Source organism: Staurois parvus, unplaced genomic scaffold (genome assembly GCF_062004578.1).
Source record: "Staurois parvus isolate SC_StPar_1 unplaced genomic scaffold, SC_StPar_1.0 ptg000686l, whole genome shotgun sequence".
NCBI lineage: Eukaryota > Metazoa > Chordata > Amphibia > Anura > Ranidae > Staurois > Staurois parvus.
The window spans coordinates 3,665,409-3,689,541 of NW_028318482.1; the positions used below are offsets into that span (position 1 = coordinate 3,665,409).

At 42.0% G+C, this 24,133-nt stretch overlaps 1 protein-coding gene across 4 annotated transcripts in view; it reads left to right on the forward strand.

Annotated features, from left to right (window-relative positions):
• The first annotated feature begins 4,084 nt into the window (after positions 1 to 4,084).
• The window catches only part of LENG8 (leukocyte receptor cluster member 8), a 40,744-nt gene continuing 20,695 nt past the window's right edge, over positions 4,085 to 24,133 (forward strand). The window contains exons 1-8 of one of the 4 annotated variants that reach the window (XM_089652574.1): positions 4,085 to 4,340; positions 12,195 to 12,266; positions 15,765 to 15,924; positions 18,262 to 18,360; positions 18,935 to 19,048; positions 19,907 to 20,153; positions 20,412 to 20,574; positions 20,679 to 20,867. In XM_089652574.1, the coding sequence (XP_089508700.1) occupies positions 12,229 to 12,266; positions 15,765 to 15,924; positions 18,262 to 18,360; positions 18,935 to 19,048; positions 19,907 to 20,153; positions 20,412 to 20,574; positions 20,679 to 20,867 (1,010 nt within the window). In that variant the 5' untranslated portion in view covers positions 4,085 to 4,340; positions 12,195 to 12,228. The remainder of the gene's footprint in view (positions 4,341 to 12,194; positions 12,267 to 15,764; positions 15,925 to 18,261; positions 18,361 to 18,934; positions 19,049 to 19,906; positions 20,154 to 20,411; positions 20,575 to 20,678; positions 20,868 to 24,133) is intronic. The other 3 variants (XM_089652571.1, XM_089652570.1, XM_089652572.1) reach the window with 3 other exon arrangements.

Here is a 24,133-nt window from a genome sequence, read left to right on the forward strand (position 1 = left end):
AAAAAATATTAGTGCAAAAAAGAAAAAAAAGAAAAAAAAAAAAGAAAAAAATATTTTTAAATTCTTCTTCTAATATAGAGGAACTTCCACCTTCCACCCGTGAAAACCAATATCAAATGCACTCACCAGATAAAGGTGAAAAAAACGCCTCTTAGGAATTTTATGGGATCCTACACCCTCTTTCGTATCCACTCTATAGGAATCCTCCTCTCCACCATAGGCTCCACCATCCGACCAGGGAGAAAAAAATCTCAGATAGTGTAATATTGTAAGATACCATTCATAAGTGAAATCAAGGATTAAGGTCACTCACATTCAATTCAATTTAAAAAGGCATATTTATTAGGATCAGCTTCTTCCAAATAAACAGTAGATGCAAGGCAACCTCCCACGGAATCTCACATCACAGCTCCAGGTTTCAGCAGAAGCTCTACAGAGACACCGCATATACAGATCCCAAAAGATGGCCGCTGGAACGCACCGCTCAGCGTGCGCTCCACTCACCGGAAGTGACGTCAGACGTACGGAGTACAAACCGGAAATGCGTCAACGCGTTTCGCCCCTCCCATCGGGCGTTCTCAAGACCTTGAGAACGCCCGATGGGAGGGGCGAAACGCGTTGACGCATTTCCGGTTTGTACTCCGTACGTCTGACGTCACTTCCGGTGAGTGGAGCGCACGCTGAGCGGTGCGTTCCAGCGGCCATCTTTTGGGATCTGTATATGCGGTGTCTCTGTAGAGCTTCTGCTGAAACCTGGAGCTGTGATGTGAGATTCCGTGGGAGGTTGCCTTGCATCTACTGTTTATTTGGAAGAAGCTGATCCTAATAAATATGCCTTTTTAAATTGAATTGAATGTGAGTGACCTTAATCCTTGATTTCACTTATGAATGGTGTCTTACAATATTACACTATCTGAGATTTTTTTCTCCCTGGTCGGATGGTGGAGCCTATGGTGGAGAGGAGGATTCCTATAGAGTGGATACGAAAGAGGGTGTAGGATCCCATAAAATTCCTAAGAGGCGTTTTTTTCACCTTTATCTGGTGAGTGCATTTGATATTGGTTTTCACGGGTGGAAGGTGGAAGTTCCTCTATATTAGAAGAAGAATTTGAAAATATTTTTTTCTTTTTTTTTTTCTTTTTTTTACTAATATTTTTTGAACTTTGGTTTATTTTGATGGACTTTACCACTGATCAATTTTTCACTTATGTTTGCACTTTGTAATATTGATTTCATGTAAAGGTCTATGTTTGCGCTGTTTTTTCCTTTTTTTCATTGTTTGTGTTGATCACAGTGCACAGCAGCAGGATAGAACCTGTATTAGAGTGTTTTACTAGGCGCAGGAAGAATTTTTTAGTTTTTACAATTAATTTACATGTATTGGGATATTTATTAGCAAAGACATGTCACAGAATACATTTTGGCCTAAATTTATGATGAAATTTGATTTTTAAATTTTTATACTGGACATGTTTTATAGCAAAAAGTCCAAAATATTGTTTTTTTCTCAAAATTGTTGATCCTTTTTTTTATAGCGCAAAAAATTAAAAACGCACAGTCGATCAAATTCCACCAAAAGAAATCTCAATTCGTGGGAAAAAAAGGACGTAAATTTAGTTTGGGTGCAGCAGTGCATGACCGTGAAATTGTCAGTTAAAGTAACGCAGCGCCGTAACACAAACCGCTTCCTGACCGCCCTATAGCAGAAATACTGTTACAGGGTGGCACGGGTGTGCAAATTCACGTATATATACGTGATTCGCACTCCCGTGGTTTTCACGCCCCTCCCAGATAGCGTCAGATTTCCCGTCAGTACACCAGTAATCGCATTTAACCCCTTGATTGCCAGGAACACGTTCATACACAATAAACCTCCATTGCTAGTATAGTGTCTGAACAGATCAATAACTTTGATCAGATCAACACTATACCAGCATTCACATAAGTATAGTGTCCCCAAAAAGACAGCATTAGAAGGATCAGCCCCGCCACCTGCCAGCATCTGCGTTTAGCCCCTAGGCTTACTCCCCCCCCCCCCCAAGTGAGTGCAGTGTCAGTAAGTCACTGTCACTTGATACATTGCACACAAAACCGCAGTGTTCACAAAATCAGCACCCGTACTTCCCCCGTTCACTGCCCAACCCGAAATTCAGGTGGAAACAGCAAATTTAACTACTCCCCTTTTTTGGAGCTGTTTTTCACGGAATATTTGTATGCATTGATTGTGCATCAAAGTAATTTATATGCACAACAATTTATCACCCCAACCCAAATTCAAACCTTGCCAGACCATTCGCATGGAAACCCTTTACAGTTTTCGAATTTACATTTTTTTTGGGCCTAACCCTCAACATGGGCATTAGTAAAAGAAATTAATTGTGGTTGCATTGGTCCAAAGATCCGATTCATCATATGCCGTGTTCTCTGCTGCCATGGCCAAGCATAGATATGAGAGTATAATGTGTTTTATGCATTTCAACGACAATACACTTTGTCTTTCTCGGGTGACCCTGAATTTGACCAGCTCCACAAAATTCAGCCCCTCATAAATCACCTTAACTAAAAATTTGCAGATGTCTATACTCCCCAGCAAAAAATCTGCGTTGATGAGTCCCTCATTCATTTTTCTGGACGCCTTCCATTCAAACAATTTCTCCCCAGCAAGCGTGCCAGATATGGGGTCAAGATGTATAAGACCTATGGGAGGGCAACAGGCTATACATATAAGTTTCAGATTTACGAGGGAAAAGATGGAGCCCCCCGGATGCCCAGACTACATGAGGAGCAGTGGCAAGATAGTTTGGGACTTGGTGTCATCCTTTTTCCATATGGGGTACCACTTATACGTGGACAATTTTTATTCAAGCCGCAAGCTGTCACAGCCGGGTGCCCACACTGAAGATTTCAGTGCCAGGGAGAGAAGACGGCTGGTGAAACCAGCCGGGGGGAGGAGGGACACGGTGAGGAGCAGCTGGACCGAGGGACAGGTAAGTGTCTGTATTTTAAGTCAGCAGCTACAGTATTTGTAGCTGCTGACTTTTTTTTTTCAGGTGGAACTCCGCTTTAACACGACAATACAGCAACGATACAAGAGGCATAGGAGGTCCTGATCGTGGGAGCTTACAATCTAAGAGTTAAAGTGGAGCCAAAGGACCTCCTATGCCTCTTGTATCGTTGCTGTATTGTCTCCCATTATATTGTAAAGGGCTGAGCAAATTGTTGGCGTTATATAAATCCTGTATAATAATAACTCCAACAATGCCAGGGCCCGCTCCAAGACGTTTCGTTTATGCCAGAGTTGTTCTCTAAGGCTACGTTCACACTAGCGTTGTGTGCAGGCGGCAGAGAGGCATTTGGGAAGCATTTTTACCGCTTCCCAAACGCCTCTGCCAATTCTGCACATTACAGCACATGGTGCTGTTCTAACGGGAGCGTTTGTGTCGCATCGCATCATGGCAAGATGGACGCCTCTGGTGTAGTCAGGAGGCGTTGAAGCCTCCTATTCTTGTCTATGGTGCCGCTCCGCAAACGCCCGTCCGGTGCGGTTGCGACTCGTTTGCGGAGCGGTAACACCACTCAAACTGCATTATAGGCGTTTGTGGGGCGTTATTAACGCTCGGCAAACGCCTAGCAACCACCGCTAAACCGCGCATGCGGCGTTTGCCGAGCGTTAAAAACCGCTCCACAAACGGCGGACCAACGCTAGCCAAACGCTATAGGGGCGTTTGGCAAGCATTGGTAAAACAGCCAAGTGTGAACGAGCCCTAAATGAAAATGAGTTTTCTTTTTTTGAATCCTTCCTTCCAACAAACGTTATTTCCACTCCTATACAAAAGGAAGCATCTCTTCACATTTCTTGCAGTAAACTCTGATTTTCCGGTGTAGCGCATCACCCCCGGCCCATCTCTTCGACCCTACCTAAGAACCTATTGCTAGTCTGGGAGAACGTTTGCCTTCCGCTCTATTCATTGGAAGAGGAGCATGCTCTTCATCAGCGCTCAGCACAGATCAACCAATAGGATTTCTTTATTCAGGGGTTCTCAGCTAACGACCTAACCCGAGCGTGCTGACGTCAGACGGAAATAGGAAAAAAAAAAACAAGTTACGTAGTGATTAGACGGCTGGTTGCCGACATTTTGTATTTGTGGAGTTCAGGCTTCTCGTAAGATTCCAGTGAACGGAAGGCGGTGGGGTCGTATAGAACTCACCGGGTGAGGACGTTCGTGAAGTGAGCGCGGCTCCAGGCCTGAACACGGGGAGGAAACCGAGCACCGAGACAGAGGGCCGCCCGACCATCCGAAGGAGGAAGAGGCCTCCATTTCCTGGACGAGCTGACTGAGGTAATACCCAGACTGCCCTTCAGTCCGGTATGCGGGACAGTGAGTCACAACGCTGTGCTAACCAGCAGTCTGATAACAGTCACTGCCCTCTGCAAAGTATGTGGAGATAGAGAGATATGTATATAGACAGCGCAGGGAACTATAGATCTATATATAGACACAGCACAGGGAACTATAGATCTATATATAGACACAGCACAGGGAACTATAGATCTATATATAGACACAGCACAGGGAACTATAGATCTATATATAGACACAGCACAGGGAACTATAGATCTATATATAGACACAGCACAGGGAACTATAGAACTATATAGAGACACGGCACAGGGAACTATAGATCTATATAGACACAGCACAGGGAACTATAGATCTATATAGAGACACAGCACAGGGAACTATAGATCTATATAGAGACACAGCACAGGGAACTATAGATCTATATAGACACAGCACAGGGAACTATAGATCTATATAGACACAGCACAGGGAACTATAGATCTATATAGAGACACAGCACAGGGAACTATAGATCTATATAGAGACACAGCACAGGGAACTATAGATCTATATAGACACAGCACAGAAAACTATAGATCTATATAGAGACACAGCACAGGGAACTATAGATCTATATAGAGACACAGCACAGGGAACTATAGATCTATATAGACACAGCACAGGGAACTATAGATCTATATAGAGACACAGCACAGGGAACTATAGATCTATATATAGACACAGCACAGGGAACTATAGATCTATATATAGACACAGCACAGGGAACTATAGATCTATATAGAGACACAGCACAGGGAACTATAGATCTATATATAGACACAGCACAGGGAACTATAGATCTATATATAGACACAGCGCAGGGAACTATAGATCTATATATTGACACAGCGCAGGGAACTATAGATCTATATAGAGACACAGCACAGGGAACTATAGATCTATATATAGACACAGCACAGGGAACTATAGATCTATATAGAGACACAGCACAGGGAACTATAGATCTATATATAGACACAGCACAGGGAACTATAGATCTATATAGAGACACAGCACAGGGAACTATAGATCTATATACACAGCACAGGGAACTATAGATCTATATACACAGCACAGGGAACTATAGATCTATATAGAGACACAGCACAGGGAACTATAGATCTATATATAGACACAGCACAGGGAACTATAGATCTATATATAGACACAGCACAGGGAACTATAGATCTATATAGAGACACAGCACAGGGAACTATAGATCTATATATAGACACAGCACAGGGAACTATAGATCTATATACACAGCACAGGGAACTATAGATCTATATACACAGCACAGGGAACTATAGATCTATATAGAGACACAGCACAGGGAACTATAGATCTATATATAGACACAGCACAGGGAACTATAGATCTATATAGAGACACAGCACAGGGAACTATAGATCTATATAGAGACACAGCACAGGGAACTATAGATCTATATACACAGCACAGGGAACTATAGATCTATATAGAGACACAGCACAGGGAACTATAGATCTATATAGAGACACAGCACAGGGAACTATAGATCTATATATAGACACAGCACAGGGAACTATAGATCTATATATAGACACAGCACAGGGAACTATAGATCTATATAGAGACACAGCACAGGGAACTATAGATCTATATATAGACACAGCACAGGGAACTATAGATCTATATATAGACACAGCACAGGGAACTATAGATCTATATAGACACAGCACAGGGAACTATAGATCTATATAGAGACACAGCACAGGGAACTATAGATCTATATAGACACAGCACAGGGAACTATAGATCTATATAGACACAGCACAGGGAACTATAGATCTATATAGAGACACAGCACAGGGAACTATAGATCTATATAGAGACACAGCACAGGGAACTATAGATCTATATAGACACAGCACAGGGAACTATAGATCTATATAGACACAGCACAGGGAACTATAGATCTATATAGACACAGCACAGGGAACTATTGATCTGTATATAGACACAGCACAGGGAACTATAGATCTGTATATAGACACAGCACAGGGAACTATAGATCTATATAGAGACACAGCACAGGGAACTATAGATCTATATAGAGACACAGCACAGGGATCTATATAGACACAGCACAGGGAACTATAGATCTATATAGAGACACGGCGCAGGGAACTATAGATCTATATAGAGACAAGGCGCAGGGAACTATAGATCTATATAGAGACACGGCGCAGGGAACTATAGATCTATATAGAGACACGGCGCAGGGAACTATAGATCTATATAGAGACACGGCGCAGGGAACTATAGATCTATATAGAGACACGGCGCAGGGAACTATAGATCTATATAGAGACACGGCGCAGGGAACTATAGATCTATATATAGACACGGCGCAGGGAACTATAGATCTATGTAGAGACACGGCGCAGGGAACTATAGATCTATGTAGAGACACGGCGCAGGGAACTATAGATCTATGTAGAGACACGGCGCAGGGAACTATAGATCTATGTAGAGACACGGCGCAGGGAACTATAGATCTATGTAGAGACACGGCGCAGGGAACTCTAGATCTATGTATAGACACGGCGCAGGGAACTATAGATCTATGTAGAGACACGGCGCAGGGAACTCTAGATCTATATAGTGACACGGCGCATGGAACTATAGATCTATATATAGAGACGGCACATGGAACTATAGATCTATATATAGAGACGGCACAGGGAACTATAGATCTATATATAGAGACGGCACAGGGAACTATAGATCTATAAATAGAGACGGCACAGGGAACTATAGATCTATATATAGAGACGGCACAGGGAACTATAGATCTATATATAGAGACGGCACAGGGAACTATAGATCTATATATAGAGACGGCACAGGGAACTATAGATCTATATATAGAGACGGCACAGGGAACTATAGATCTATATATAGAGACGGCACAGGGAACTATAGATCTATATATAGAGACGGCACAGGGAACTATAGATCTATATATAGAGACGGCACAGGGAACTATAGATCTATATATAGAGACGGCACAGGGAACTATAGATCTATATATAGAGACGGCACAGGGAACTATAGATCTATATATAGAGACGGCACAGGGAACTATAGATCTATATATAGAGACGGCACAGGGAACTATAGATCTCTATATAGACACGGCACAGGGAACTATAGATCTCAATATAGACACGGCACAGGGAACTATAGATCTCAATATAGACACGGCACAGGAAACTATAGATCTCAATATAGACACGGCACAGGGAACTATAGATCTATATATAGAGACGGCACAGGGAACTATAGAACTATATAGAGACACGGCACAGGGAACTATAGATCTATATATATATATATATATATATATATCAGTGAAGAACAGAAGTATTTGAACACCCTGCGATTTTGCAAGTTCTCCCACTTAGAAATCATGGAGGGGTCTGAAATTCACATGGTAGGTGCATTCCCACTCAGAGAGACAGAATTTAAAAACAAATTCAGGAAATCACATTGTATGATTTGTAAAGAATTTATTTGTCTTGCACTGCTGAGTGCAACACACTCCTTGGTTATCCTGGCTGTGTGCTTCGGGTCGTTGTCATGTTTGAAAACCCAGCCACGACCCATCTTCAATGCTCTGACTGAGGGAAGGTGGTTGTTGCTCAAAATCTCACAATAAATGGCCCCATTCATCCTCTCCTTAATACAGTGCAGTTGTCCTGTCCCCTTCGCAGAAAAGCACCCCCAAAGCATGATGTTACCACCCCCATGCTTCACAGTAGGGATGGTATCCTTGGGATGCAACTCATCCTTCTTTTTCCTCCAAACACGACGAGTGAAGTTTAGACCAAAAAGTTCTACTTTGGTCTCATCTGACCACATGACTTTCTCCCATGCCTCCTCTGGATCATCCAGATGGTCATTGGCAAACTTCAGATGGTCCTGGACATGTGATGACTTGAGCAGGGGAACCTTCCGTGCAATGCATGATTTGAAACCATGACGGCGTAGTGTTCTACCGACAGTGAATTTTTTTTTAAATTCTGTCTCTCAGTGGGAATGCATCTACAATTTGAATTTCAGACCCCTCCATGATTTCTAAGTGGGAGAACTTGCAAAATCGCAGGATGTTCAAATACTTCTGTTCCTCACTGATATATATATAGACACAGCACAGGGAACTATAGATCTATATATAGACACAGCACAGGGAACTATAGATCTATATATAGACACAGCACAGGGAACTATAGATCTATATATAGACACAGCACAGGGAACTATAGAACTATATATAGACACAGCACAGGGAACTATATGTAGATATTTATATCATCTACATAGCACAGGGATCTCTCTATATATTAATGAGTTCCCTGTGCTGTGTATATTTTATATATATTTCCTGGTCCCGTGTATATTTTTTATATATATTTATATATATTCTTCACGGGTCCGGGAACTATATCATTCATATCTATAAAACTATACACAGGACGTATCAAGAACTACCTAGTGCGCCCATTAGCTCTCTGGTAGTTCATTGAGCACTACTAGCCGACAGCAGCAAAGGCTGTTGGTACTTGTAGTTCTCCTGTGCATAGAAGTCTGAATGACACAACCAGGTGGGTGGAGCCCCGCTTGGCCACTTTTTTATTTTTTTAATATAAAATTGTGACAGTGGGTGTGGGGAAAGGATCCCCTGCCTGCTGTCAACGGGGGAAGGAGGGGAGGGGGTGCTGTAGTTGCTGCAGTAGTAACGTGTTACAGAGGGTGAACCTATCCTTTAAGTCCTATTTATTGACTTTAACCGCCTCCCACCCTCCATATAAGGAAATGACAGGTAGGCAGTTGCTCTCTCGTTCTAAGAGGATGTCATGTGAAGTCCTCCCACTCTAGCTGCATGCCGATCTGTGGTGCACTGTCTCTCTTGGACACAGCGGATCACCGATCGCAGTAAAGAGCCGATGACACAGACTCTGTCATGTGATCAGCCGTGTCCAATCACAGCTGATCACATGTAAATAGGAAATGCCTGTTATCAGCAGTCCTCTGCTCCTGCTAACAGCTTGTGAGGAGATAGCCAGTAAGTGGCATTCCTCAGAGAGGACATCTACACTGAAGACATCGGTGCCTTGATTCCTTGTAGCCCCGTCAGTGCTGCCTATCAGTAAATTTCTTCATAAATTTAGGCCAAAATGTGTTCTGTGACATGTCTTTGCTAAAATAAAATTCCAATACGTGTAAATTAATTGGTTTACGTGAAAGTTATAGCATTTACAAATGGCGGTGTAGATACTAGGATTTTTATTTATTTTTTTTTACTAGTAATGGCGGTGATCAGCGACTTTTCGCGTGACTGCGGCGTACATTCTGACACTGGGGGGAACTATCTTGGTGTCACTGACATCCCCAGTAAACAAAACAGTCTTCCTCCCCATCGGAGATGCTCGGTAATCACCAGGTGCCAGTGGGTAATTATCAGCTGGGAACTGGTGGTTGACAGCTGCGGAGCAGGTAGGGCTCGCGCCCCCTACCCAGAAATGCAAAATCACGTATATATACGTGATTGTGCGCACCGTGCCGCCCTGTAGCAGTATTTCTGCTATGGGGCAGTCGGGACGTGGTTAAATACCTCCAAAAGAAAGCTCTATCTGTCTGAAAAAAATGATAAAAATTTTGTTTGGGTACAGTGTTGCATGACCACGCAATTGTCATTCAAAGTGTGACCGCGCTGAAAGCTGAAAATTGTCCTGGACAGGAAGGGGGTAAAAGTTCCCAGTAGGCAAGTGGTTAAGTAAGGACAGGTTCACATATATTACGTGTTGGAACGCATGCTAAATTGCATTCTTCCCTGACATACAGGGTAATGGGCTGAGCTTTAGCAGTCACCCCAATGCTTCGGCAGCTGTGGTCCCTTCAAACCAGGGTTGGGCAATTCTTTCCCCGTGTTTTTTCTCGATTCAGTGAAGTATGAATTCAGAAAAGGGCTGGGGGCTAATTCCATCGCGTTTCTGGCGGGTGAGGCAGCGCATTGAAATGAATGGGCTCCTCTAACTGTGACATGCACACACGCACAAATATGAATCAACACTGTTATTTAAATGTTACCAGCAACAATGTTTGACTTGATGATATGTGAGATATGTAAAGTTTGTTTGTCCATACTTCTCTTCTAGGGCACAGGAGTGCACTTATTTCTGTACTCCTGTGACCCAGATTCAGCTACCAGCGGGCTAAAGCCCTTTGTTGGCTGATGTCAGAGCCAGTCCTAACTCTTCAAAAATCCTGACTTTAAGGTTGGTATCTGCCCAGATTCCTGACCTGGCAGCTGCCTTAGCCTCTCAACATGCCGCTGAGAGCCTGAGCCAACCGCTACCACCCCCTCCACTGCCCAGTGCTCCAGCAAGCTCTGGAAGTGTAGAGCAGAAATCCAGTGGTTGACATTCACCACTCTGCTCAGCGATGACTAAGAACTGAACTGTCATGGAATCTCTCAGTTCTCAATCTTAGAGCCAGCAGGGGACAACTGCAGCTATATAGTTAAGTATGTATGTTTGTTTTCCTGCACTTCACTTCTTCTTTAACTGCATTCTTGCCACCCTATAGCAGATATACTGCTACAGGGCGGCATTATATATACTACTACAGGGTAGCATGGGTGTACAAAATCACATATATACGTGATTTTGCATCTTTGGGTAGCGGGTGCGCGCTCGCCGTGATTTGCGACTGTCAATCACCAAGTCCCAGCCAGTGATTGCCGAGCATCTCTGAGGGGGGGGGGGGGGGGGGGGGAGGAAGGAACTGTTTGTAAACAAAACAGTTCTCCCCTGTCAGCTCCTGCACACTTAGTAAAACAGCACACAGTTAACCCTTTGACCGCCCCCCAAGTTAACCCTTTCCTTCCCAGTGCCATTAGTACAGTGTCAGTGCTTTTTATTAGCACTGATCAGTGTATTGGTGTCAATGGGGATGGCAGTGAATCCAAGTCAGTTCCCCCCAGTGTCAGAATGCCCTCCGCAGTCCCGCTGATCGCTGCCATTACTAGTAAAAAAAAGAAAAATCCCAGTATATATACCACCATACGTAGACGCTATAACGTTTTTGTAGCTGCTGACTTTTATTTTTTGACAGGGTGAGTGGAACTCCGCTTTAAGTCCATACAGATTGATTGGCACACCAGAGAGCTGCAGTAAAATAGTTTTATTAATCCATCCACAAGGTTATAAAATCACAGAAAAGTGAAATATAAAAGATGAGGTTGTACAAAGTAAATGGATACCAAACACATGAAACCTTATATTTGCATGTGCTCGTAAAATGGCGACAAATGCAGTAGTGTACACTGGGTGGCCGGAGACTGTCTCTTTGGCGCAGTGTTTGGAAGCCACCCGAATGCTTCCACCTGACGGGTAGCTAAATGTTTAAAAAAAAAAACAAACTACCTGGCCGGCTTTGGGTGATGTAAGTTGCACATCCCTGTGACAAGTTGCATCCTATTATCAGCAATGGAATATTTCTAATGGAAGTCGGAGTCGTATTACTTTTGCCGATTTCTGGTGTGACATGCATTGATATCTGTGCATGAAGTCGCACAGAAGTCTTACAAGTTGCACTGACATGCGACTTTCAAATCGTGTGGCTTGGTTTCAAGTGAAGCACGATTTCAAAGTCATATTCCATGTGAACTAGGGCTTAGCTCTCTGTGTTTTTTTTTTTTTGTTTTTGTTTTTTTTTTAATCCTTGTGTTTTCTGTTTTAATAGGACTCCCCTAAGTGGTGTGATCTTAAATCTAGTAATGGCTACTAATCTTGGAGAACAGCTGAATCCTGATTGGTATGTATTGTAATTTTTAATGGCTTTTTCCTCATCTTATGCATTCTTTAGTCTTTGTACAACAAATTAATGCAGTTTTTATTTTGCTTAATAAAAAAACTGGTTATAGACTGCGGATCAGCACAACCCAAGGGAAAGCTGCAAATGTAATATCTTGATATAAGATATATAATCTGTACACAAAACCTTTGCACTGTACCATGAAAGTACTCAATTGAAAAAAGACAGGTGCTCTTTAAAGTTAATATACCAAAGACAAACCAAAACTGTACATAAGGTAATACACTGCTCAAAAAAATAAAATGAAAGGAACACTTTTTAATCAGAGTATATCATCAAGTCAATTAAACTCCTGGGATATTATTCTGGTCAGTTTAGTAGCAGAGGGGGTTGTTAATCAGTTTCATCTGCTTTGGTGTTAATGAAATTAACAGGTGCACTAGATAGGCAACAATGACCCCCAAAACCGGAATGGTTTTACATATGGAGGCCACTGACATTTTTTTTCCCTACTCTTTTCTGACTGTTTTTCATTAGTTTTGCATTTGGCTAGGGCCAGTGTCACTACTGGTAGCATAAGACGATACCTGGACCCTACAGAGGTTGTAATCCTGTACAATCAGAACTGGTTTTTATAGGGCTTGTTCACAATAACAGCAAGAACTGCTGCTCCTCTGAAAAGCGATCCATGATCGGATCGTGTTTCACCGGCATTTGACAGGCGGGGTTATGTCTCTTCCTCAGCGCCTGTTCTATAATCCCTTTAATGCAGCTTCACCATACTGCAGCAACATACAATGCATGCGGTTGCAGCGTGTCCCCATTCTCCTGGAGGTACACTTTCTGTTGTGGACACAGCATGTGTCTGAACTCTGCAGCTAAAGGGGGAGCAGTTGGGGATAGTAAAAACATGGCTCAACAACATGGCTTTATCATTGTGGCCATTTACGTGGCTTTTATTTTTATACAGGATTTACAGTCATGGCCGAAATTGTTGGCACCCTTGATATTTCTCCAGGAAATCATGTATTTCTCACGAAACGTATTGCATTAACACATGTTTTGCTATACACATGTTTATTCCCTTTGTGTGTATTGGGACAAAACAAAAAAAGGGAGGAAAGAAAGCAAATTCGACATAATGTCACACAAACCTCCAAAAATGGGCTGGACAAAAGTATTGGCACCCTTTCACAACTGCGGATAAATAAGAATGTTACAAGCATGTGATGCTCCTGTAAACTCACCTGGGGCAAGTAACAGGTGTGGGCAATATAGAAATCACACCTGAAAGCAGATAAAAAGGAGAGACGTTCACTTAACCTTTGCATTGTGTGTCTGTCTGTGCCACACTAAGCATGGACAACAGAAAGAGGAGACGAGAACTGTCTGAGGACCTGAGAACCAAAATTGTGGCAAAATATCAACAATCTCAAGGTTACAAGTCCATCTCCAGAGAACTAGATTTGCCTTTGTCCACAGTGCGCAACATTATCAAGAAGTTTGCAACCCATGGCACTGTAGCTAATCTCCCTGGTCGTGGACGGATGAGGAAAATTGATGAAAGATTGCAACGCAGAATAGTCCGGATGGTGGATAAGCAGCCCCAAACATGTTCCAAAGACATTCAAGCTGTCCTGCAGGCTCAGGGAGCATCAGTGTCAGCGCGAACTATCCGTCGACATTTAAATGAAATGAAACGCTATGGCAGGAGACCCAGGAGGACCCCACTGCTGACACAGAGACATAAAAAAGCAAGACTACAGTTTGCCAAAATGTACTTGAGTAAGCCAAAAGCCTTCTGGGAAAACGTCTTGTGGACAGATGAGACCAAGATAGAGCTTTTCGGTAAAGCACATCATTCTACTGTTTACCGAAAACGGAATGAGGCCTACAAAGAACAAAACACAGTACCTACGGTAAAATATGGTGGAGGTTCAATGATGTTTTGGGGTTGTTTTGCTGCCTCTGGCACTGGGTGCCTTGACTGTGTGCAAGGCATCATGAAATCTGAGGATTACCAAAGGATTTTGGGTCGCACTGTAGGGCCCAGTGTCAGAAAGCTGGGTTTGCGTCCAAGATCCTGGGTCTTCCAGCAGGACAATGACCCCAAACATACGTCAAAAAGCACTCAGAAATGGATGGCAAAGAAGCGCTGGAGAGTTCTGAAGTGGCCAGCAATGAGCCCAGATCTAAATCCCATTGAACACCTGTGGAGAGATCTTAAAATTGCTGTTGGGAAAAGGTGTCCTTCCAATAAGAGAGACCTGGAGCTGTTTGCAAAGGAAGAGTGGTCCAAAATTCCGGGTGAGAGGTGTCAGAAGCTTATTGATGGTTATAGGAAGCGACTGATTTCAGTTATGTTTTCCAAAGGGTGTGCAACCAAATATTAAGTTAAGGGTGCCAATACTTTTGTCCAGCCCATTTTTGGGGTTTTGTGTGACATTATGTCATATTTGCTTTTCTGCCTCTGTTTTATATTTGTTCCAATACATACAAAGGGAATAAACATGTGTATAGCAAAACATGTGTTAATGCAATACCTTTTTTGTGTGAAATACTTGATTTTCAGGAAAAATATCAAGGGTGCCAACAATTTCGGCCATGACTGTATATAGTGGCAACAATTAACACAACGCTTTACAATATAAGGGTGGTAGTACAATTACAATACAGTTTGATACAGAAGGAATTTGAGGACCTTGCTCATGGAGCTAACAGTCTAAAAGGATGTGGAGGATTAACCCCTTAGGTTCCACAGTGCATATAACAAGCATGCTTTACTGCATAAACAGACTGATTTTACTGTTGTGGGTTTAGCAACACTTTAAGTGAAGTGTGAATGGGCAATACTGTCTACAAAACATGATAGGGAAAATTACCAACTAGCAAGCAAGAAAACAGACTAACTATACTGTTCCAACAGTTTGTCATAAACAGGGCGAGTGCTCTACTTGACTAGAATCGGAGGCCACACGTTGCAGAGGAGCCTTGATATTGCAGCAGGGCTTCCCAAATGTTTTAAAATGTATGTGTTTTTCATGCTAATAATTGAATTAGGTTTTTGTCTTTTGTCTAGCTAGTAAATTTACTTTGGGAATGTTATGTGTTGTGCTTGTGTAGAAGACAACTTTTGTGTGTTTTTGTTTTTTTTTTGTTTTTTGTTTTTTTTGTATCAGGTCAGGTAGTCAGCAGGGTAGCAACTAACTGTGAGACCTCAGGGTATTTCCCCCTTCCTGCTTTCAGGGACTCTTAACGCTGCATGTGGACATAAGATTAGGCTTTAGAACAGGGTCATACTCTTCAGTGGTTTTGTCTTTCCATTCAAGTTTTTAAAAGCTACTGGGAAGTGCAGCCCTTGAAGGGGCTAAATAACTGATATTTTGGACACATTGCTTACTTGGCTTTTTAGAATTTGACAGACCCTGCTTTGTATAGCATCTCTTAGTTGTGAAACTTATGTTGTATTTTTTAAACCTATTTATGTTTTCCTCACAGGGTTCAGCAGTATGGTGCCAGCAGAGATGGTGCTTTGGAATCACCAATGCATGAGAATCCCGAGTGGGAGAAAGCAAGGCAGGCTTTAGCAAGCATTAGCAAAGCCAGTTCTGCCTCTGCAGCAAATAAAGGATCAAGTGATGGGCAGTCAAATGCTCAGGTAAAGCAAATATCAAGCCATACATATAAACAATGGTTTGGGAAGAGAATGTAGCAGTTGTATGGAAGTTGGATTCTTGGGGAATTGTTAGATCTAACTGGAAAAATGTATATTAATCACTTGCCTAGCGGTCACTTTTACCCCCTTCTTGTCCAGGCCAATTTTCAGCTTTCAGTGCTGTTGCATTTTAAATGACAATTGCGTGGTCATGCAACATTGCACCCATGTGAAATTATTTTTTTCACACAAATAGAGCTTTTTTTTGGTGGTAGTTAATCGCCACTGGGGTTTTTTTTTTTTTTTTTGCACTATAAACAAAAATAACACAAAATTAAAAAAAAAAGTTTTTCCTTGTTTCTATTATAAAATTTTGCAAACAGGGAATTTTTCTACTTCACTGGTGTGCTTTGATGAGGTTGCACTTATAGGCAGCACTCATGGGCACTGATATGCAGCAATGATGGGCAACACTGGGTGGCACTAATGGTGGGCAATGCCCTGATTATCAGTGTGATCTGCTCTGTGACATTTGCCGGTTATCAGCAGTACTTTCCTCACTCTGACAGCGTGAGGAAAGTTCTGCCGATAAACGGCAACCGTATTTTCTTTCTGATCTGCTATGTCATTGGGTACAGTTGATCACATGGTAAAAGGCTGCTCTCTTTGGCCTTTTACCTCTTCATGTGATCAGCTGTGTGCCCTCCTTTCTGTTGGGTGCCCTCATAGCAAGCAGCTTGCTATGGGGGCAGCTGAGCAGGCCTGTTTCTGAGCCACTCCTCCGTTTGTCCATTCACACACGGAGCTGTGCCTTGGCCCCACCCCTTCTCTCATTGGCTGACTGGCTGTGATTGACAGCAGTGGGAGCCAATGGCTCCAGCTTGCTGTCTCAGCCAATGAGACAGAGACTCTATCGTGCACATCGCTGGATCGCGATCGGACTCAGGTAAGTATTGACAGGGCCTGGGGCACTACTGCGCATAGAATGCATGAAGGTAAAATAAAACCTTGAGCCTTTACAACCTCTTTCAGTATTGCTTAAAAATGTTCATTACAAATCCGTCATGTAAATTAAAAATTACTCAAACATTTCAAATGGATAACTCTTCCGCAGATATTGTTTGCATTAGCAATTCCTTTTTTCAACTGACTGGAAAGACCTGCTTTCATTATTAACACGCAAACCATTTCAGTGGGCTGATAAGAAGAGTAGCATCATCTGTATCCAGTTAACCATGTAAGGCAGGGGTGTCCAACTCGTGGCCCAAGACAGCTATGAATGTGGCCCACCACAAAATTGTATACTTTTATACAATGCTTATGTTTGCACTTAATAAATACATGTGGCTGAAGGTAAATTTGACAGTGTCTCTTTACTGGACTTCTGAGTTTTATTTTCCCAAAGAAAAATCTCCCACTCTTCACAATCACACCTTATTTATCTGTCGTTGGGAGCACCTATATTTACAAGCACCTATTTTCAAGGATGAAGCACAGGAAGGGCAAAATTAGAACCAAAGTATCCGATGAGCACCTTGAGAATTCAGTGAGAATTTCTATTACATCCATTGAAACAGATACTGATGCGTTAGTTTATCAAAAACAGTGTCATATATCATAATAGTTTTATGGTGCCCTCTTCTTTATAATTAATAAAAAAATAAAAAATTACAATAAAATGATGTTTTATTGTATTGGTACATAATATCGGTGATCATCAACTTTTGAGCTGCCTGACTTTTTCTGCTCACCAGCTATTTTTATAGTTGGTGTATATTATGTGTGGTCTAAGACCATTCTCTTCTGATGTGGTCCAGAAAAGTGAAAAGGTTGGACACCCCTGATCTATGGTCTTTAGACAGCACCTTGGGGAAAAGAATCTATTATTGCAGGGCATCCTTTAATTTGACTTTCAGCTTTGTGCAAGAAAACTGAAATAAAGTATTTGGGAACAATTTGACCAAAGTAACAGACTAAACAATAGAAGTGGGTTTTGTAAAATTCAACTTTCACAAAAAACAAAAATCAAGCCCTTGTTTTTGTAGAAATATTAATCTGTTGTATTCACACTAGATTATCTAAAGTATACCTGCTCAACAATTTTGAGTTACTATCTGTGAACAAGTGTAAAGGTTGAATTTTCTAGCCTTTTTTTGAGACACATAAAAAGAATGCTCTTTGAGGCCAGGCATTTGGCAATTGCAGGAAGCCAGCAATGGCAATTCCTAAACTTTAAACTTCTCTCAATACCGGTGTACTGTCAAATCTTCTTGTAGTGTATCTAAAAAAGCTAAAGTGTTCTGTCTGTTTTCTTGTTTGCTTATATTTTTTTTAATATAGTATTCTGCACCACAGGGGGATGCAACAATGCAGCAACAGTATTACCAGTGGTACTCTCAGTATAACTACCAGTATGCTTACAACTATTATTATCCTATGGTATGTATATTTATAATTCTTAGTAAATTAAACATGATGTCTTTCATAGGTTGTATGCATGTTGCCTTTGGCCAGCTTTACAGTTGATTCACACTCTTTTGTTTTGTTGTTTTTTTCTACTTTACTACTTACATGTGTGTCATATATTGTGGTAAGACAGCCTGTTCATTGTGAAAAGATTGTCAGTGCTTGACAATGCAGGTTTAATGCAATGTTTTCCTGACTAGGGTAGCACGATGTGTAGCTGATTCAAATCTATGTGTTGTGGTGCACTGGCAAAATATGTTGGGCTGCCCTTCAAAATATATGTCCGTGCCCTATAATTTCATGATATTGCCATGCATAGATGTGAAATATGCATTTAAAGTGGTTGTAAGCCCTTACTTATACCCAGTGAAATGACTGGCCCGAGTTGATGCACAGAGATTAAACAAATCCTCCTACATAAGTTGTACCTTTTTATCTTTAGTCTTCTCAGATTTTTATAGATTTGGCTGAGGGGTTAAGTGGTTAAACACAGCAGTGTTAGATTAGCAGATTAGTAATATGTTCTTTTTATTGTCATATTTTATAGAGTTTGTATGGTGGATATACTTCTCCTGGTCAGTACGGGATGTCAGGCACTTACCAATCACAAGCATCTCAACAGACCCAGTCAGCTGGGCAGCACCAGGGAAACCTAACACAGGTAGGGTTTTTATTTCTTTTCCAGATATTGTAAGGACAGTGTTTTTTTTTTAGTCCTTTTTTTTTTTTTTTTTTTTTTACTTTTTAATTATTATTATTATTATACAGTATTTATAAAGCGCCAATAGTTCACTCAGCGCTGTACATTACAAAGGGGGACAGAACATGTGACAGAACAATACCAATACAATGCAAAACATGAGGGGATTGAGGGCCCTGCTCTTTCGAGCTTACAATCTAGGAGGGAGGGGGTGGTGGCACAGGAGGAGATAGCTGTGGGGGATGGAGTGGTAGGAAGAGTGGAGGAGGTCGGCAAGTTAACAGGGGGTGGGGTAGACTTCCCTGAAGAGATGGGTTTTCAGGGTGCGCCTAAAGGAGAGGAGAGTAGGTGATAATCTGATGGGTTGGGGCAGGGAGTTCCAGAGGATGAGTGACACCCTGGAGAAGTCCTGGAGGCGGGCATGGGAGGAGGAGACCAGGGAACTAGAGAGAAGGAGGTCTTGTGAGGAGCGGAGTGTGCGTGCTGGGTGGTACTTGGATATTAGGTCAGTGATGTAGTTCGGGGCAATATGGTGGACAGCTTTGTATGTCAGCGTTAGGATTTTGAATTTGATCCGTTGCGCAATCGGAAGCCAGTGGAGGGATTGGCAGAGGGGGGTGGCGGAGATGGAACGGTTGGAAAGGTGAATGAGTCTGGCAGCCGTATTCAGGATCGACTGAAGTTTTATTAGAACTTATAGCATGCAAGGTAATTGGTGGCTGCATAAAGCAAACAAGATGCAATCCTCACCCTGTCCAGAATATGAAGAGAAGTAATATTCCTGAAAGTGATGAAATGCTATCAATTATTTGATTTTAGCCTCCTGTTCCCGGCCTTGAAGACAGCATGCCTTATTCTACTGTCCAGTCGCAAGTTTCTACCCCTAGTAACCAGCCATCTTCCCCTCAAACTGTAAGTCATAGTTTGTCACAATCTGGTCCTCAAGGAGCATCTTCAGGCAGCCATCTATCACAACAACATTCAGCCACAAGTAATTACTCTCAGCAGCATAACTATGACTCTACCAAACAAAAGAAAGGACAACATTTGTGGAACCGCATGAAACGTAAGTTGATAGTTTTAGATTTACATTACAGTTTATGAACGTGAATATCTCATTCGTGCAGTGATTAATTAGTAGCCCTCATATATCAAACAAGAGCAAACTGCTCTTCTCTGCGGTCTCTTTAGTTAACTGTACTCGGGGAGCCCTTTTTTATGTATAAAACATTTATACAAGATTGTATATAGATTATATAAAGCTTAAAAAATAAACTTGTAAAATGTCTCTCTTGCATTCATTTTTACCTTTCTCTTCCTGCAGAAGCTCCTGGAGCTGGAGGTCTTAAATTTAATATTCAAAAGCGTCCTTTAGTAATGACCAGTCAGAACTTTACATCTGAGCAACATACAAACAATAGCGTTCAACAGTCAACACGTATGCATCACCATATGTTGCAGCAAACGGAGAAGAGCCAAGATCACTGGTAGCCAAATAGTTAATAGTGTACTTTTTGAAATATTCCTGATTATTTGTGGTGCATGCTTTCTTCCTAGATGCACTTTAATTCCTGTGTAATTTTGATTGCAGCAGTAATTCTTCTGCAAAACCAGAGGACTGGCCACCAGCAATGAAAGAATACGTTCAGCGTTGCTTTACTGCATGTGAAACAGAGGAAGACAAGGATCGGACTGAGAAACTCCTTAAAGAAGTTCTACAAGCCAGATTGCAAGATGGTTCCGCATTTACTATAGACTGGAGTAGAGAACCTTTGCCAGGGTATGTACCCTTGTTTTTGTTTCAGCCAATACTGTCGCACATTTTACCTTCATGATCAGACCAAATTTTGAAGGTTTGTTATGTGTAACCACATTCCCAATGCCCTATAGCAGAAATACTGCTGCAGGGCTGCGCAAAATCACGTGTGTGTACATGATTTTGCATTTCCGGGAAGGGGGTATGCGTGCGTGCACTACCTGCGTCGCCATTGGTGGCTTCAGTTGTCAGTCACCGGGTCCCGGCCCGTGATTCCCCACCGGCACCTGGCGATCACCGAGTATCACTGACGGGGGGAGAGACCTGTATGTAAACAATACAGATCTCTCCCCTGTCAGCTATATAAATACAAAACAATGTGCTGACACAGTGAGACACGAACACAGTTAACACTTTGATTGCCCAAGAAACCGGAAAGGTTTCTTCACAGTGAGAGCTGTGAAAATGTGGAATAGACTCCCTCAAGAGTTGGTTCTGTCCAGCTCAGTGGATTGTTTAAAAAAGGTCTGGATTCTTCCTTGGATACACAGAATATAACTGGATACTAACATTTATAGTTAAAATTGATCCAGGGAATATCCGATTGCCTCTCGAGGAATCAGGAAGGAATTTTTTTTTCCCTGCAGGAGCAAATTGAGTCATGCTTTGCTGGGTTTTTTTGCCTTCCTCCTGGATCAACTGTGGGTGTAGGATTATAACTTTTTTTTTTTTTTTCTGAAATGGTTGAACTGGATGGACGTTTGTGTTTTTTTTTTTTTTTTTTTCCAGCCAGACTAACTATGTAACTAATAGATGTTAACCCTTACCGTCCCAGTGTCATCAGTACAGTGGCAGTGCTTTTTATTTAAAAATGTATTACTGATCACTGTATTAGTGTCCCTGGGGATGTAACTGACAGTCAGTTCTCCCCAGTATCGGTATGCCCACCGCAGTCCCGCAATAAGTTGCTGATCACCACTGTTACTAGTATTAAAAAAAATATTCCAGTGTGTGTATATATACCACCATTTGTAGATGCTAAAACTTTCACGTAAACCAATTAATTTACACATATTGGGATTATTTTTTTTTTTTAGCAAACACGTAGCAGAATACATTTTGCCCTAAATTTGTGACTAAATTTGATTTTTTTAATTTTTTTATATTTTTTTACTGGACATGTTTTATAGCAAACAGTCAAAAATATTTTTTCCTCAAAATTGCCAGTCTTTTTTTTGGTTCAAAAAAACTGTGGGTATAGGATTATAACTTTTTTTTTTTTTTTTTAATGGTTGAACTAGATGGACTTTTTTCAGCCAGACTATTTAACTATGTATGGGTGCAGTGTTGCATGACCGCGCTATTGTCAGTTAAAGTAACGCAGCGCTGTATCGAGAAAACTGTCCTGGTCAGTAAGGGGGTTAAATCCTCTGGAGGGCAAGTGGTTAGATACTTTGCAGACCAAAATTTTCATTCCGTTATGCTTTTCCTTCTGCAAAGAAATAGGCCAAACTTAAAATAGGATTTCTTAAGCATACAACACAGGATACAGGCTCTTTAAACGTTGACCATTGTTATATGCTGCACCTACAAGTGAGGATGCTGGCAAACAAACTGTTAGGGCAGCAATTATAACCCCTCTAACGCCCAACAATACTCAGTTTTTGCTGGTGTCCTTAGGTGATGGACAGCCTCTCTCTGAGAACAGGTTTCCTAATTTACTGACAGATTGAAGATGTCAATTGGATTTTCACATGGAGTGCACCTTCACCACTTAGGCAACATGATTACAGATTTGTGATCGGTCACCTCTTGGCAGAGCCTTACCTGAACCCTGCTGCATAGAAATGTGTGTTCGGCCTGTAATGTTGCGTGTAGTGCTGACCCTTGGCATAGCAGTAGAACATGATGCAGTTAGTTGCATAATGTTCTACAGGGCTGGGGCAGTGACAATCTGAATCTCTGCAATTCAAGTTCTTGAAGACCTTCACAATGAAGGAGAGGGCATGCCCTCCCTTAGCAGGAAGTTTTCAAGTACTGGTTTTCTCCCCTGGAAGGTGCCTGTACCCTGGTGTGATGAACTTTTCTCATACCTATGCCTGGACTCAAGGCATATCAGATCTATGTTTCTGGGATGTGGTGTTTAAGTGTTTCGCTCCCTACTGCTTCTCTGCTCTATACCCTCACACCTGCCTATCTGTTGAGATTGTCAGACCTTCTTAGAACAGTTTCACTCTTCAGTTTCAGAGCAGTTATTCAAACCTGTTGCTCTAAAGCTCAGTGCTGGCTTTCCATTCACCCCATACTAGGCTTCAAAGTTTTCACCTTCCAAAAGGAATTGGCCTGGTCGTATTGCATTGCTACAATGAAGGGGAACTTCTAGCATTGATTGACATCAAGGATGCTTATTTGCAGGACATCCTTCCTTCCTTCCTTCCCTTTTTTTTTTTTTTTTTTTTTTTTTTTTTTTTACTACCTCCTCAACTGTGTTTACAGAAGTCTCTGTTTCCTGTTCGTCTCCAGTGGTGCTGAGGCTGCAGAGAGGAATTGAAGAATTTGTGTCAATTTCTGTCGCATCTTTTTAGACCATGGATATTTCACTCACACCCTCCCAATAGCATTGTAAAAGAAAATGTAGAAAAAAAAACTTTAAAAATTAGAGTGTTTATAAGGGCTGAAGGGTTGTTGTGTTTTGTGTTTTTTTTTTTTTTAACCTTCACGCATCGAATGTTCTGCTCTTCCCACATCCACACCTTATACTTACCTGAGCCCCATCTTGATCCAGCCATATGTATGGGAGCCTCAGCTGTGCCGTCTCTCTCTCTCTCTCAGGCTGAGATACAGCTGCTGTCAGTTATACCCAGTAAACCAATGTGGAGAGAGCGGGGGGGGGGTTGGGTCGAGTCACGGTTCTGTGTTTTATGCACATATAGAGCGGAGCTGGGGAGCAAGCAGCAACAGTGCCCACATAGCAAGGGGCTTACTATTGGAGGCAGTGGTCAAGGGGGAGAAGCCAGGAACGCCAGCAGGAGACCCATGAAGAGAAGGATCGGGGCTGCTCTGTGCTCAGAGGAAGTGTTCTGGCACACTCCTATGTAGGGCCGAAGACCCTTCTGCCGGTTTCCAGTTTGCAAAGTGGAATGCCTCAAAAAGTGGGTGTAGTGGAAAGATCTTTGCAGTTGCATAAGCTGTAAAAGGGCCAAGGCCTTGAACAGTAGGCAAGGTGGTGCGCACTGCTTTGACCCAAATTCAGCCTCTCCAGAAAGTTTTCAGGATCTGAATTAAAGATA